The 17,037-nt window shown below is 47.9% G+C and overlaps 1 protein-coding gene across 4 annotated transcripts in view; it reads right to left on the bottom strand.

Moving 5' to 3' along the window:
- Nucleotides 1-14,164: 14,164 nt before the first annotated feature.
- Nucleotides 14,165-17,037, bottom strand: part of LOC111152183 (mitogen-activated protein kinase 14) — a 77,106-nt gene continuing 74,233 nt past the window's right edge. For all 4 annotated transcript variants that reach the window (XM_022510557.1, XM_022510556.1, XM_022510555.1 and 1 more), the window contains one exon: nt 14,165-16,588. In XM_022510557.1, coding sequence (XP_022366265.1) covers nt 16,521-16,588 — 68 coding nt within the window. In that variant the 3' untranslated portion in view covers nt 14,165-16,520. The remainder of the gene's footprint in view (nt 16,589-17,037) is intronic.

Raw genomic sequence — 17,037 nt, 5'->3', positions numbered from 1 at the left:
CATCACGAGGACTGAGAGAGATGGCTGGAGGGGTGTGTAATTCAGTGGCTGGCACATGGGAGATGCTGTCCAGATGTTCTTCCCCTCCCCCCCAGTGTTGTCCAGCTTTGCCTCCCAGTGCCAGACCCCCCCCCACTCTGCCCCAGCACCCCCGCCCCTTGCTCCCAGTCCTGCCCCAGAAGCTGCTTCCTGGGCGGCTCCCACTCACATCCAACTCTGTTATCAAGCTTTTAAAAATTTTTTGAAGTTTTCATTTAACTTCCACTTAGTTAACATAGATTATAATATTAGTTGCAGGTGTGCAATAGTGTGATTCATCACGTCCACACACCACCTGGTACTCATCACGACACACGTGCCCTCCTGAATCCCCATCACCTGTTTCACCCATCCCCCACCTCCTCCCCTCTGGTCATCATCAGTGTGTCCTCTGTAGTCAAGAGTCTGTTTCGGGGTTTGCCCCCCTCTCCCCAGTCTCTCTTTACCCCAGCCCACAGACTCATTCAGTCAATGTGAATGTGACCCATTCGGTGTTTACTGAGGGTTTACTGAGTGCCCTGGACTGACCCAGGTGCCAGGGATGGGACTGAAATGTAACAGATAAAGATGCCCCCCGCTGCACCCCCGCGTGGAGCTGACATTCTAACTGTGGAGGCAGATGGAAAACCAATGAACAAATACGTAGCCTTAGGCTGAGCCACAGAAATTGCTGCTATTTGACCATTTCAGATGATTCGAGCAAATGTCATGTCAGGCAGTGTTAAGCCCTGGGAAGAAAGTCCCGCTGAGTAAGGCTGTGAAGAAGGACTGGGAGAGCTCTTTTAGACAGGCTGTCAGGGAAGGTCTGTCTGGGGAGGCCCTATGTGAGCAATATCTTACTGCACAGGGCAGTGAGCCGAGCAGAGCTCCAGGGCAGGAGCAGGTGTCTGCCTTCCCAACTTTTCCACTGAGTTCTGGGCCTGCCCACCAACCCAGCCAGCCCCACCCCCACCTCCCTCCCCACCCCACCACCCCTCCCACCCCCTCCCACCCCCTTCCACAGCCTGTCCCTCACTTCAACCTGGCTCTGCTCAGTCCCTCAAGGGACCAGCTCACCACACCTGGGGCCAGGTCAGTGGCCTCAGGGTCCTGGGCCATCTTCCCCAGCACCTCTTCCCCTTCTAGGGAGCTGAGGCTGGACAACAGCCTCGGGGCCTGAGCAGGAACATCCATCCCAAGACCAGAGAATCTGGCTCCCTCTTCTCACAGGTGCCCCTCCACGATAGGAGCTTTTCTCTCTCCGCCCTCCTGGTCTTCTCCCTGCCCTCAGTTTGAGCACCCCCTGGTGGCGGACCGAGTTGGGGACAGCTCTGCGGAAGCAACCCCTCCCAGCCAACCTTCTTGGGACCCAGAAGGTAAACTTCGCCCACTCACATCAAACAGTTCTCTTCCTTGCTCCCCCTCCCACTGCACCCCAACACCCACTTCTCTCTGCCCAGCCTTCGTGAGACGGGCCCCTTGACCAAGTCCAAGTCCTGTGAGGATGTGGTCTGCGGTCGGTCTGGTGAGATATTCCCGTGATGGGGCAAACTCTGCTCCATTTGATCTGCTTTGTCCTCTGTGGCATTCATTGTAATTGTAGGTGTTTTGTTTTTTTTTTTTAAATATTTACTTATTTGACAGCAAGAGAGGGAGCACAAGTAGGGGTAGTGGGAGAGGGAGAAGCAGGCTCCCCACTGAGCAGGAAGCCCAATGCAGGCCTCCATCCCAGGACCCTGGGATCATGACCTAAGCTGAAGGCAGATGCTTAACGATGGAGCCACCCAGGCTCCTTAGTAACTGTGATGAATCAGCACTGTCCTCCATGAAATGTCTGCCTCCACCACTGGATAAATGACTCGGTGAGGGCGAAGGCAGTGTCTTGGTCACCACCAAGTGCCCAGCACTGTGCCTGGCCCACAGGAAGTGCTCAATAAATAGTGAATGAATGAATCAAAGATCTTCGTCTCTTGTTGGTTCAAGAGGCAATGAGAGAATGAGGTTTGAAGACCCAGAAGGTGGAATGGAGGAAGCGACAGCTGGGGAGTCATGCTTGAAGTCGGATCCATTGTGAGGTGTCTGGGACAAGTGGTCCCTGTTGGGTTGGACACGCTCTATCCTGAAGGGTGTTTGGCTTCGCACTGTTACTTCACTGCTCTCTGAACCAGGGCCTATGGGGGTGCCCCCCGTGTGGCCCTCCAGCTCCCATGTGTGGTGGTAAAGGACTTTTAATTAAGAACCAAGGGACATAGGGGGCGCCTGGGTGGCTCAGTTGGTTAAGCTACTGTCTTTGGCTCAGGTCATGATCCTGGAGTCCCAGGATTGAATCCCACATTTGGGCTCTCTGCTCAGTGGGGAGTCTGCTTCTCCCTCTGACCTCTCCCCACTCATGCTCTCACTTTCTCATTCTCTCTCTCTCTCTCTCAACTAAATAAATAAAAATTAAAAAAAAAAAAAAAAAAAGAACCAGGGCACACAACCCAAATTTGGGGACCTCTTCTTCCTTCACCAAGAATTTGCACCAAACTTCCATGGTAAAGCAAGCCCCTCCCTGCCTTTCCTGCTCCCATTGACACTGCAGGTAAGCCAGACCCTCTACCCTTTGGAATTGCACTTCCTTCCTGATCTTGAAAGTTCAGCTCCAAACCCACCTCTTCAAGGAAGTGTTCCAGAGTGACCTCCAGACCCGCTTACCTCTGTACCCCAGTACCTACCCTCCCGACCCCACAACCCTGGCTGTTCCCCCACCGCACACACACCCAGGCTTTGTGACAACTGCAGAGTCGTTGGATACACTCTGGGGAGCAGGTGGAGAGTAACAAGTAATCTCCGGCCGACACTTACAGGCGGTGTGACCTTGAGTAGGTGAACGCATGTCTCTGAGCTTCCTCATCAGTAAGGTGGGGGAATGACGCCCACACAGCCAGGGCGAATAGCAGGATTTAATGAGACCCTGGAGGCATGGGTGCTCCCTCACATCCTTCAAGATTGCTCACCTGTCACCTCCTCTGAGTGTCCTCCCTGACCCCATTGCCAGCCACGCCCCACCTGCTTCTCCTGGCCTCATTTTCCTTTAAGACCTTATATATCTCTTAGTGCACCTGTTGATCAGCTATCTGCCTGCCCCCACTAGATCATCTGGTCTGCAGGAAGAGTGGCTTCGACTACTTTGTTCATTACTGAATCCCAAGTACCTAGAACAGTGCCCCTCCACACACAGAGTGACTGGCCAGGAGTGGGGGCTCTCAGCAGAAGCCATTGTTATTACTGTGCCTCTCTGTCCTTTTGGTTTGCAGCTGATAGGTGGCTCACTCACCTTCCGGCCTAGGGCCATCCCAGCTCAACGACCTGCCAAAGCTTGGGACAAGGTCAGTGTCCTGCCTGGGGTCCTGCGTGCCCTGCCCTGGGCCGAGGAGGCTGTGCACCCCGGAGGGCATCTCAACAAGCTGCCTTTCCAGGCCAGAGGCCACTGGGGCTGCCCATTCTGCCTTTCTGATGTAATGCTCCAAGGCCAGGACACATGAATCATTCCCGGGAGCCCCACAACCCTTGTCAGGGCCAAAGGAAGCCAGATGAGACTAGCAGGACTGCCTGCTATGGCAGAAGTTTGGGCTCTGATCCCAGCTCTGCTTCACATTTCCTGTGTGACCTAAGGTAAGTCACTCTGCCTCTCTGGGTACTTCGGTTTTCTATTTTGTGTATTTAACAAATATTCATAAAGCATTAATTTGTGGCCAAAAATTGTTCTAAGAGCTTTACACACATGTAACTCATTTCATCCTCTTAGGAATCCTATGAGATGAGTTCATAGTACCCTCCATTTTTCATATGACAAACCTGAGGCACAGAGAGGCAAAGTGACTTGTCCAAGGTCACACAGCTCACAAGGGTCAGAGCCGCAATTCAGGCCCTGGCAGTCTCAACTGCAGTTGGTGCTGGTAACCACTATGCTCACCTGCTCTGCACAGTGCCCCTGGGGGTCCAACCTTTGCCTTTTTGAGCAATCTGAATTCCTCCTGATGGTGCCCCCGTTATTTGGCCACACATTTATCTTCTTAAATGTTCCATTTAGTTTCCCTAAATGCCTGAGTGGCTCAGTGGGTTAAGCCTCTGCCTTCGGTTCAGGTCATGATCTCAGGGCCCTGGGATTGAGCCCTGCATCGCATCGGGCTCTCTGCTCAGCAGGGAGCCTGCTCCCCATCCTCTCTCTCTCTGCCTGCCTCTCTGTCTACTTATGATCTCTGTCTGTCAAATAAATAAATAAGTAAAATTAAAAAAAAAAAAAAAGACTCTCCCTTCCCATGCTTCTCCACATCTAATCACAGGATCCTCCTTATTTCTAGAAGGAAACAGTCAGTGGTGTCTTGGAAAACTGGCATTAGGTGGGGTAGGGGTGGGATCAGGAGTCCCAGTGCATAGCACTTAGTGATTTCCGTGGTGTGAATACTTCCGCCAGGCCAAATTCAAGCTATCAACTTGATGTCACTGAACATGGAGTTGAGAAGAGCGACACAAAGTCAGCTGTCAAGAGCCACAGCGAGTGGGCTCCGGGGCTGTTGGCCTAGGCAGAGACGTGACAAGAGGGATCCGTGGGATACTGGGTACAAACCAGCAACAGGGCCTATGGCCCCTGGGCATGGTGCTTCTCCCTGCCTCACGGGCCTTCCAGGATCTCCACTCGTTCACACTTCCGTGCTCCTGCTGGGCAGCTGGCCAGAAGCTAAGGGCAGGTGTGACCACAGCCCAGCTGTGGCTGCTCTTCTTGGTCAGGGCAGCCTTTCCACCTTGGTGCTCCCTGCCCCTGTGAGCTCCCTTTTGCCTCCAGGAAAAAAGTTTAGACTTCTTAGCCTGTTGGACAAGGCTTGCCCCCAACCCGGCGCTGCCTTCCTTTCTTGCCAATCAGATCCTCCGCAGTGTCGATGTCCAGATGACCTCCATTCTAACTATCTCACAAACATGCCTTACTCAGCCCTGGCACCACACCTTTGCATGAGCTGTTGCCTTTCTGGAATGCCATTCCTCTGCTTTTCCAAGGATGGGGAGGACCCTTGTGCCTCCAGGACCGGCTCAGGAGCCCTTCCTGGGGCCAGCTGTGCCCGGCTGCTCCTGCCCAACTGCCCCCTTCCCCCTCTGACTTGAATTGTTGGTTAACATTCAAACGAAATGAAACTGACTTTCTTGAGGCTATGAATGTCTTATCTCTCTCTGTCCTCTAAATGACTTAGCAACGTGTCATAAAGCCTTAACCCATGCGAACGAATTTTAGGATGAAGCACCTAGCGAGACATTAAAGACACATGGACACATGTCACTCAAGAAACTCATACCCTAGTGAAGGAGGCAGAGAGAAAGAAGAAATGACAACTGTCACCCGCAGGTGGGAATGTAAATTGGTACAAGCTTTTAGGAGAGCCGTTTTAACATGTTATCACAATAGTGAAAATGTGCACCTTGTTTATCCTGAGAATTCCACAGCTATCAATGTAGTCGACATGAAACAGACAAGGGCCCTTACACTCATCACTACTGTTCCTCATCTATATCAATAAAGAGACTTTTCCAGCATCATGATAAGAACGTAAAAGGGAAAAAAAAAATGCCTGGATGGATTGTTCCAGATTTGCTGAGTGGGTGTGCATTATTCCCATATGTGATTTTTACTTGTGCTATGTATGTATCTGTAAAAATATCAAACCGGATCAGTCTGCAACTTCCTTTTTCACTCAAGATTGCTGTCGGGATCTGCCCATGTTGATTCGAGCTCACTCGAGACTTCTCAACCTCAGCACCAGCGACACTCGGGGCCTGCTAATTATGGGGGCGGGGGCTGTCCTGTGTATCATAGCAGCAGCCCTTGCCTCTACCCATTAGATGCTCACCCCTTGCCCCCAAGTCGTGACAACCAAAAATGTCTCCAGACATTGCCACTTGTTCTTGGGATGCAGATAGAACCTGGGGGGAGGCAGAGTCCTCGATCATGTGTCCTCACTGCTGGGTAGGATTTTTTTGCAGGGACACGCTTCAGCTATCTTCCTATCCGCCTATTGACGGACTTTGAGATTTGCTCCAGTTTTTCTCTTCAAGTTTTTTTTTTTTTTTTTTAAAGCGAGCTCTACACCCAGTGTGGGTCTCAATCTCAACCCTGAGATCAAGAGTCGCACATGTCACCGATGGAGCCAGCCAACCGCCCAAGTGTCTTTCCATTACGAATAATTCTGAGTGAAAAGTCCCCTATATTGATTTCCTTGAGCCCCGTGGTAAAGTTTCTCCAGAACAATTACCTACAAGTAAAACATGATGTCATAAGGTGTTTATGACGTCTTCTAACGAATGGAAGTTTTACGACCGCTGCATGATCCAATTCGTTAGCCTTTTCCTTGAGGGTTTCTGGCTTTTGTGACATGCTTCAAAAGCCCTTCCCCTTTTCAACCTTTGTTTCGCATGGAAGTGATCCTGGCTAAAGGAGGAAGGTAACCGTCTATTTGTCTCAATGCCATTTATTGACACAGACTGAATAATCTGCAACCATTTTTATAGAAGTCATGTATTTTTACAGATTGAGAAAATCTAGAGCTTAAAGCACCCTGTCAAGAACTATTATTTGTGGGGAGTGGGATAATGGAGGTTACCTAGCTCCACTGAAAACGTTTTCAATAATCAACACGTTCTGTGTCATGGAAGAATAAGAGTAGTTAGAGAAAGTGATGTGGTCAGTGATTTGATGCCAGCAAGCTTGGTGCGGGTTACAAACACCTGCAGTGGGGGGTGCCTGGGGCACTCAGTGGGTGGAGTCTGCCTTCGGTTCGTCCTAGGATTGAGTCCCACTCCCCCGGGGAGTCTGCTTCTCCCTCTCCCTTTGCGCTTCTCCCTGCTCATGCTCTCTCTGTCTCTCTCTCAAATAAATAAAGTCTTAAATTTAAAAAAGAAAAAAGAAAAACAGAACACCAGCAGCGGGCACCTGAGTGGCGGCCGGGGAGAGGCTCGGTGGGGTGGGTGCAGGTGGGGCTTTTCTAGCTGGGGAGCGGGTGGGGCTTTTCAGTGACAGAATAGCCTCCAATGGGAACACACCACCACAAGCATTTGTCAGCAGCCATGATCAGAGAGTCACGGCTGTGTCATCCCTGAACAATGGCCGAGGGGAAACGACTCTTCGGGTAATGGCAGCAGGGGATGACTTGACATCTCCCAACCAGAAGCAGATAACTACACTGGCAGCCCTGCAAGGGAGGCCAGCTGATCAGGTCACGGACACCCAAGCCTAGGACTCCCGTGACAAAATCCCACTGTCAGCTGGGTGCCAGGGAGGGGGACCAAAGGCATCCCTGGCCCAGAAATGGCCCCCAGCAATGAGCACTCAGAGGTCCTGTCCTAGGGGTGCCAGGGAAATAGTACGCTGTTTGCAACCATTTTCCCCATTAAGAACATTAACTCCAAGAGGGCAGGAATCTTTTATTTTTTTCCCATGTTCCCAGTGCCTGACACACAGAGGTTACCCAACAGGTGCATGTGGAACGGCAAGACATCATAATGACTTCCATTTTCCTCTTCTTTTTCCCTGATATTTTCATTCTCAAGTGGCAGATGGATGGGGAAACAGTAGGAATTACCTGGATCACGGCCATCAGCCACCGTCACTAATCTTTTGATTCTTGTTCCAAGTCATTAAAGTGCTGGGCGTCCAACTCAAACGACATAGCAAGAGGCAGCCAAGAGAATCGGGATCCAATGGTTCTAACGCTGTCGCTTCTTAAACCGGAAATTTCCACACAGCACTGATTCATCGGGCAGATAATTGGTCCGTATTTGGTCTCTTTCTTTAGATGGCCTTTGCTTTTTAAGATCGTTGATTATAAAAACAGGAAGCAGAGGACAAGATGGTGTGCGAGTGATTAAAAGAAGAGAGTCATTTAGTACTGACTCAGCCGCCAGGGGTTGGCTGCCCACTGTGTGCTGGGTACCAGGAACACGGTCCTGAACAAGACAGTCTGTGCCCTTGAGAACATACAATCCTAAACTGACAGGTACTGAGTGATGTATGCCAAGGGTTTACATGCCTCAGCTCAGATAATCCCCGCAACAACACTATGAGGTAGATTCAGAAAGATTTAAGTAATTTGCTCAAGATTGGACCCCTCCCTGGGAGCTGGAGGGGCTAGGACTTGGACTCACTCAGACTGTTTCCAGGGCCTTTGTCCTTAACATTTGTATGTTTCTCCTCTGGAGCAGGTGAGACAAACCCCAGGCAATGACAAAACAGTGATGACAAAGCGCAGATGGCGTCACCATCAATCAGTGCAGACAAGAACAACAGCACACACAAGGGACCTCTCATCCAAGCTTGGGGTGGGCAGGGAAGGCTTACAGAGGGAGTGACAGGGATCCATAGCCTGGCGAGTGAGGAGGAGGCAGGGGCTCCTGCATAGAGGAATGCCACGCATAAGACCAGAAGAGAGAAGGCTGAAGCCCACCGTGGCCTTCTACATGCAGAGCATGGCCCTAGAGAGCGAGAGGCACTGATGGGGGTAAAGGTAGCTGCTGCTGCTCCCCCTCAGCCCCACTTCCCTCCAGAGGGCTGGGGGTGCATCTCCAGTCCAGGTAAGCAAGAAGGTGTGGCGCCGTGGACACTGGTGTCCTTTTTGCTCCTCTCCTCTTTGGTCCAAAACAGCCGGCAAGTCTTTGGAGGAAACTATGCACACTGAACACATTTTTTCCTTGATTTTCTTTCAAAAACCAAGAGAGGCATGTCTACTGTCAATGCTGTATAACTGTGGAGCTAGGAGTCCCTCAATGTTGACTCCAGGATGGTCGGTGGATTCTGGCCTCAGGTGTTCTGTGACTCTGGATGAGAACTTGAGACATGACTTGTAGATCATACAGTAGGGGTTCAATAAAATAACTACTTTTTAGTAGGGAAGGAGGGAAAGAAGGGGAAGGAGAGGGAGAAGAGGAAAGCAGACCTGTCCTTCAGCGTGGAAGTCTCACTCCACAGCCCCCCAAGCCAGGCCTGTCTATGTCAGCAGTTCCCTGAGAGTGAACTTGGGAAGTCTTGGAGTCATGTACAATTGTCGCCATGACTGGGGCTTCTGATAATTCTCACATAGGAGGCGTAACGCAGAGTGAGATTCTCAGCAAGAATTGCTTCGTGTAACAAAATACACCCTGCTGGACATTCATGGAAGTGGAAAACCCTATTTATAGTTATCTGAGCCTAGACTGTAACTTGATTTTAAAGATTTTTATTTATTTATTTATTTATTTATTTATTTATTTATTTATTTATTAGAGAAAGCACGCACAAGCAAGCAGAGTGACAGGCAAAGGCAGAGGGAGAAGCAGGCTCCCCACTGAGCAGGGGGTCCGACGTGGGACTTGATCCCAGGACCCTCTCAGATCATGACCTGAGCCAAAGGCAGACATCCAACCAACTGAGCCACCCAGGACCCAAGAGTTGAGAGCTTTATCAGAGCTCTTTGTCAAGGGGCTAAGCTACATTTTTTTTTTACCTTTTGACACGCAGAAGTGGTGGTGTATATAGATTTTCTTCACTGCAAAACTGGATCTAAGGTTACTTCCTCACTTAACTTCTTAGAGACTTCTAAATAAAGCACATTCTCTGAACTGAATGAATCAAGAAGGTTGGGAGTATAACAGTGTCCCTCTGGCTGTGCGTACTCAGACCACAGCCTCTGGCCTCAATAATGGGAATTTTCCAGAAACTACACTGGAGTTAGGCCCTGGACTATCTTGTCCTGGGAGCTGTCCTCCCACGTGATTTCAGGTCACATGATAGGGAGGACACTCCCACACTGACTCTGATAGAACCACCTCAACACCCAAGGTCAGCTCAAGTGGCAAACTAACCAGGGCCTCAAGTGTCCCCAACATGCAGGGCACAGAGAGGGTTGTTATTTCATTTAACCTTTACAATCACTTGAAAACTGAAAACTATGATCCCAGTGTCACATGCCTGACGAAAGCTGGAGTCAGGATTGAACCTGGGATTTCCGGCTTCAAAACCCAGTATTCTTTCCACGGTAACCCATCACCTGCCTAAGAAAATCCTGCAGCCATACCCCAGTTGAAATAAATGTTCTGACTGTGGCAATGGCCAACATGCTTCTGAACAAAGAATAACTTTATCCACTCGACACCCACATCCTTTTTTTTTGAAAAATGGGAGAGCCTCAATCCAGTAATCAAGCATACTTTTTCCCTGAACTGACATCTTCCTTTTCTCTAAAAAAGATATACCCCAGTCTTCAAAAAGGCCTTTCCCATATCTTTGAGTGAGAACAGGCTAGTAGGTGTTAACCTTCGATTATTACTTCAAGAAAAGAGTCTTCTTTATTCTGCAAGACTAGAGGTGTACCAGCTTTATTATTTATTTTTTTTAAAAGATTTTGTTTATTTATTTGACAGACAGAGATCACAAGTAGGCAGAGAGGCAGGCAGAGAGAGAGAGGAGAAAGCAGGCTCCCCAAGGAGCGGAGAGCCTGATGTGGGGCTCGATCCCAGGACCCTGGGATCCACGACCTGAGCCGAAGGCAGAGGCTTTAACCCACTGAGCCACCCAGGCGCCCCCCCAGCTTTATTATTTACACACACACACACACACACACACACACACACACACACATTTTTCAAAAAGTAAGCTCTAGGCCCAATGTGGCACTTGAACTCACGACCCCAAGATAATAGTCAACTGCTCTACTGACCAAGCCTGTGGGACACTGTGAGAGGTGTCAGCTTTAGACCGGTGGTTCTCAACCAGGGGTGATTTTGCCCCAGGGGACAGTTGGCAATATGTGGAGACATTTTTGGCTGTCAGAGCTGGGAGAAAGGAGCAAGATGTCAAGAGTGCCAAAAGTTGAAAAATCTGGCATCAGATCCATAAAATACACTCTTCTGTTGGGGAAGAAACTGCCAGGTGCTTCCAGCTGGGAAGGAGACTCGTGCTACGATGGAGTGGTGGTGTTCTGCTTGTCAGAGGCCCAACAGCCAGGTGCAACTCCTTCCCAGCAAGTGTTCTTCCGTCTAAGGAAGTTGGGCTCTGACCCAGGCAAAACTGAAATTGGGGAATGGTTCCCCAGGTCACACACACCAAAAAAACCCCCAAAAACCTTTCTCATCAGAAAATTTTTTAAAAGTTTTCGGATTCCAAAACAAATTATTCAGAGTTTCATAATAAAAACATAACAAATTGCACAAAGTTAGAGCCTCCTATAATCCCACTACCCAGAGATGGTTGCTGAGTTTTGTGTGTGTTCCTCTAGGCTCTTCCTAGCCGTTACTTTCTATCCGTAAAAAGAGAGGACAACAGGGACAGCTGGGTGGCTCAGTTATTAACCGTCTGCCTTTGGCTCAGGTCATGATCTCAGGGTCCTGGGATCGAGCCCCGCATGGGGTGCCCTGCTCAGTGGGGAGCCTGCTTCTCCCTCTGCCTGCTGCTCCCCCTGCTTGTGCTCTCTTGCTCTGTCAAATAAATAAATAAAATCTTAAAAAGTAAAACAAAGAAAAAAGAGAGAGACTTTTTTCTCTCTGCCACTTTCCTTCTAATGTATCTTGCGCATGTATCCATACCTAGATAAACGGTGTTTCACTGTTAGATAACCATGAAGTCCTCATTGACAGATACATGGGTTCCTTCCAATATTTTGCTATTAATAAAGAACAAGACCTTGGAGTGCCTGGGTGGCAAAGTTGGTTAATCAACGAACTCTTGATTTTGACTCAGGTCATGATCTCAGGGTCGTGGAGTTGACCCCCGTGTCGGGCTCTGTGCTCAGTACTTGAGTCTGCTTGTTCCTCTCCCTCTGCCCCTCCCTCCCCTCTCTCTCTCTAATAAATAAATAAAGTCTTTTTTTAAAAGGACCCTGAATAACCTTTTACTTTTTCATTTGTGCACTTGTGATGCCTCTAAGTCCTGAGAAGTATAAATGCTAAGTTCAAAGTATATGTATATTAAAACGTATCTGTATCATAAAATAAAAAAGATCTTCATTTGCGTGTTGGCCAAGTCCTTGTAGCTATCAGGTTGTACAGAAAAGCGAAAGTTGTCACACATAAACATTCACTAATGAATGGACTACTTATAACATTAGTCCCTCCTTGCTTCATAAGTATCAGAACCTGGAGTGTCCATCTTACCCATTCTAATCTTCTGTTTGTCTCTAACTATAAGCATATGACCAATGACAGGTTAATTGCGATAACTGCAAATCTTGCAAAAGATGGTAGATTTGATAAACTTGACAAATAATGCTAGAAAACTGTTCAGATCTAAAAAATGTGGCTCTGGCAGACTCAGACCAGACAACAATAAAAAGGGAAAGGTGATAAAGTGATCACCAATAGATACTTATAAAAAAGGACAGTGTGGTTCGGATGGCTGGGCATCTGCCTTCGGCTCCAGTCGTGACCTCCAGGTCCTGGGACTGAGCCCCATGTGGGGCTCCTGGCTCAATGAGGAAGTCTGCTTCTCCCTCTCCTTCTGCCTCTCCTCCTGCTCGTGCTCTATCTGTCTATCTCAAATGAATGAATAATATTTTTTAAAAAAGAACAATATGAGTATTAAAGATTGAGGCCCTTAGGAAAACTGAGTAAGACCTCAAATATTTTTGCAAAATTTTCCTCTATGATTATGCCACAAAAATCGGAATGGGAAGGATACTGCAGGCAGAGAAACGGTGTCCCTTGAGAAACACTTCATTTGTTCTTTGTTCATTACAAAAGTGTATTTGAAATTAGGAATATGCTCTTATGCTTTTGTTCAGTTTTCGTGACAGTCCCAATCAGACTTCTTCTCTCCTCCAATCCCCAGCACACACCATGCAATTCTGGTCCCCATTTTAAGTGGATTCACTTTAGGTGAGCTTTTTCTGGTGTCAATTCTCCTTAAGCTAATAAGCAGGGCCTCCACCCAGAAGCCCAGGAGGAAGGCCGTGTCACAGCACTCATGCCTGGTATGTGAAGCAAAATATTTCCTACAACTGTCTGATCCTTACAGGGGCTGATACACCACATGTGACAAGTGGGTCCCTTTTCTTTTACCCTCTTATGAAGCTAATGAGGACAGGATGAAGAAAAGAGTCTGTGCTTAGTTTGCCTTGTGCCATTATTCCCAGCTGCCAGCCTGGGCCCAGAAACCACAGGACAAAACACCCAGCTGCGCGCTCTTGATATCCTCACAGGCCGGGCCTCACAATCCATCCCGGGTCACCGGTTAGCATTCCTAGGCAGAGAAAGGAAGCACAACACCACGGGCCCTGAAAACAGCCATGAGACCTTGCAGCTCTTTAATCCTATGGTACATAGTAGTTTTGAAGAAAATTGTCAAGGACCGTAAGATAAAAGAGTCATAAAACACATTTGGTTCGAAGTCTATAAACAATGTATATATATATATATATGTACACATACAACCTTCTCTCAGGCAATTTTCAAATAAAAATATACTTTCTACAGATAGTCTTAGAACGTCAAAGCTGAGAAGAACCCAAACAACTATCTAAACAAACCGCATCTTACACATGAGGAAACTGAAGTCCTGGGCCAGGGGTCGGCAAACTTCTGTAAAGGGCCAGAGTGAACAGTCTTGATTTTGTAAACCCTCTGGTCTCTGCTGCAACTGCTCAACTTTGTGTCGCACAAAAGCAGCCACAGACAATACATAAACAAACGTGTGGTTGTGTTCTGATATAACTTTATTTATAGACATTGAAATTTGAATTTTACATTATTTTTCACACACTACAAAAATACTGTCCTCTTGATTTCAGCCATTTAAAAATGTAAAAACCATTTTTAGCGGGCCATACAAAAACAGACGGTAGACGAGATCTGGCTCTTGGGCCATAGTTTGCTGACGCCTGTCCTAGACCACTCTGATACCCAAGTGCAGTAACACTCTGCCTGCCATGTTATACCTTCTCTGCTATTTGCTCTACCCATCTACATCAAAGACTCAGATCTGCTTCACCAGAAAGTGTACCATCTGTTAAAGTGTTTTCTAAATTTTAGGAGTAAATATTAAGATCTATCAGAAACATATGCCAGGCCACAATTGAAAGAACGTCAGTACAATGCCATACTGTGCACTAAATTAAAAACAGTCGACATAAAAATACAATAAATTTGAGAAACTCACTAAATTTGAAAAATAGGCTTTATTTTAACCAGTGGTATTGTATGACATCCTATATGGCATAACTGATTACAGCCAAGTTCATGAATACAAATAAAATAGCAGTGTCCCTCATTCTCTCTTTTGCTTTCTGTTCAGAGAAATCAGGAGATGGGAGCATGATGCTCAGAAACCAAGGAGCTCTTCCAGGGGCTCCAGCAGAGTCCAGGCTCCTGGAACATTCAGCTTCCTAATGCATATACAATCACATGTGCAAAGACCTTTATGAAAAAATATTCAGAGCAGTATTTCTGTAGGAAATCACACTAGCATTTACAACCAAACATGGCTGATAAAATTCATCTTGCTGTGGATTGTGAGGATTTGAACTGTATATAAAGGAGATGAGGCCTTTGCGTTCATTTTCCTTTAAAGAGGGGGAGAATCCCAGGCGAGGCACCATCACAGTCAGCCTGCCTCCTTCCTTCTCGCTCCAGTTGACTCGGAGGTCCTACCCTGTCCCTCCGAAGCGCACGTACCACTGTGCTGTGATAGAGAAATGGAGACACCTTGTCCCAAATACGAGATTCTGTCACACAGCCAATAGTGGAAGTGGCTCTACACATTCTTATTTCACAAGAGGTTTAGATACATGGGCCCTTATGTAGCACAAGACGCCTGCAATTCAGGAAATTATGAAAAAACAACTCTTCTCCACCCCTGAGGATATTTCATCTTTATAAAGTTGAAAATATAAAATATTAGAATAATTTGCCCTTTCCCCCTATCAAAAGGAATCACATTCTCAAAGGATTCCTGCAATATACAAAATTCTGAAACAAAATGATTTCTCCCCAAACCAAGACCAAGAAGTCAATGTTAAGCTGCCAAGAAGACCCTCTTCCAAAGAAGGGTGGAAAAGACGCCTCATTACTTTTTTTTTTAATAACCATTTTTAGACAAAGATCGCAAAAGGAGTTTCTGGCCTCATGAGCTTTTATTGTTCACTTTGATTTTTCAGCATTTCTTAGCATTGGCTATTGGGAGTGAAGAGAACAATTGTTTTTCAAAGTCTGAGATATTCCCGGGAAAAGCCCTGATCTTTCCCATGACGGCTCCCCAAAAAGAGTTTGTCGAAAACGAGATGGCAAGAATGAAAACGCTATTGACCCATCTGTTCCATTTCTTCATAGTTTTCACATCAAAAGCACCTGGAGTATCAATTGTGTTCAACACAAAATAGTACTGGGGCTGGAGAGAGGATGATGTCACCTGCCCTTGGCATCAGCAGAGGTGACATGGGCTCTGAACTAACCAAGAAGTCTTCACTGGCAAACCTGCCTGGCACCAGGGCCTCCCGAAGGGAACAGACAAGCAGCTGTGCATGCTCAAATAGCAAGACGTGCAAAACACATCGTCACTCTGCTGGGAATAAAGAGTACACAGGAAGTACACTGACAGCAAGAACCGGCTTCTGCCTGCTGGGGCTAATGCGCAAGAAACCTCTGCGCTGGAGGGGGGCGGGGGGCAGCGAGCAGAGAAATGGCAGCCCCTGGGGCGGAGGCAGAGAGAGAGAAAGAGAGAGAGAGAGAGAAGCACGCACACGCATGCGCACACATGCACACACGATGCCTCCGAGGGCTCCCTGGTCACTTCTGGTTCTCCAGCGGCGGTGGGACAAGCCCACTGCTTGCCGGGCTCGGCACGTGGTTGGCCGCGCCACCTGAACTATCTACACTTTCTTCTCTCCTCTTAAGGCACAAACATATTTACAGTTTCGCACATACCTGCTGAGTTCTGAGAATCACACTAAACAAATCAATCACAGACTAGCGCACAGAAGGCAGTTGGTCCTTCTTGGCCGCGCGCCGTCGCTGAGGGCCCGCTTCCGCGGAAGCCCGAAAGTGTGCGCCCCCTCTCTGGGCCACTACGGGCTGTCAGCGAGACTACCCCCCACCTCTAGACAGGGCCATGGGAGAAGCCAAAATGGCAAAAGCATGACTGGGATCTGGGCCGTTTAGTATCTTTATTTTGCACGTAACAAACCCGAACAAGACGGCAGCCCTTGCCTGCCTGAGCTGACTCTCCCAAGGGGCAAGCAGAGGCCGCCTCGGAGTTTCTGGGACTGCCCGTGAAGCCACTGTGATCATAGTTTGCTCCTATTCTCTTACCCTCCCACAGAGACAGACACACACATGCACACGCACAGGAGCACACACACATACATATACATACACACGCACGTGCGCGCGCACACACACCCCTTCCACCATGGAGGAAATCTTTGCAACAAGAGGCACTTGAATGATATTTGGAGAGTTCCCATGGAAAGGCCTTCCCCTCACAGTGAAGTGGGATCAACAGAACAGAAACCAGGTTCTCAGGATTCCATCTCTTCTTGGTCAAGGGGTGGCGGCACAAAGCTGATGACTTCATCGTAGGTCAGGCCTAAAACCCAGGAAGGAAAGGTGGGATGTGAGTGTTTAGACTATTCTCTTCACTAGTAGGTACTCTAACTTCTAGGCTCAAGATCTTTCCTTCCTGTCCAGGCTAGTGGTTTGATGGACTATTTCAAATAACCCCCTCATTGCTTATTTGTGACAGCCTAATGGCACATGTGATCACAGAAGTTCAAGAATACAGAAAAAAAGAGCTACTTTTACTTATTTGTTTCACTCAGCAGGGCCTCCTTTCTTAAAGCTCTCTGGAGAAGGTGCTCAAGAATAACAGCTCTTCCACAAGCGACAGCAACAGGTAATTCTGGTTTAGGGGATCCATCTGGAGTTTTGAATGTGCATTTTATGCAAAGAATCTGAAGCTGGACATACAGGAGACATGGGTTCCATGTATGGCTGTGTCCTTAACTAGGTCTATGGTAACAGACACGAAATAAACTC

Source organism: Enhydra lutris, unplaced genomic scaffold (assembly GCF_002288905.1).
Source record: "Enhydra lutris kenyoni isolate GAN:26980312 unplaced genomic scaffold, ASM228890v2 scaffoldscaffold28, whole genome shotgun sequence".
Lineage (NCBI taxonomy): Eukaryota > Metazoa > Chordata > Mammalia > Carnivora > Mustelidae > Enhydra > Enhydra lutris.
This window is presented reverse-complemented; position numbering and strand designations above follow the sequence as displayed.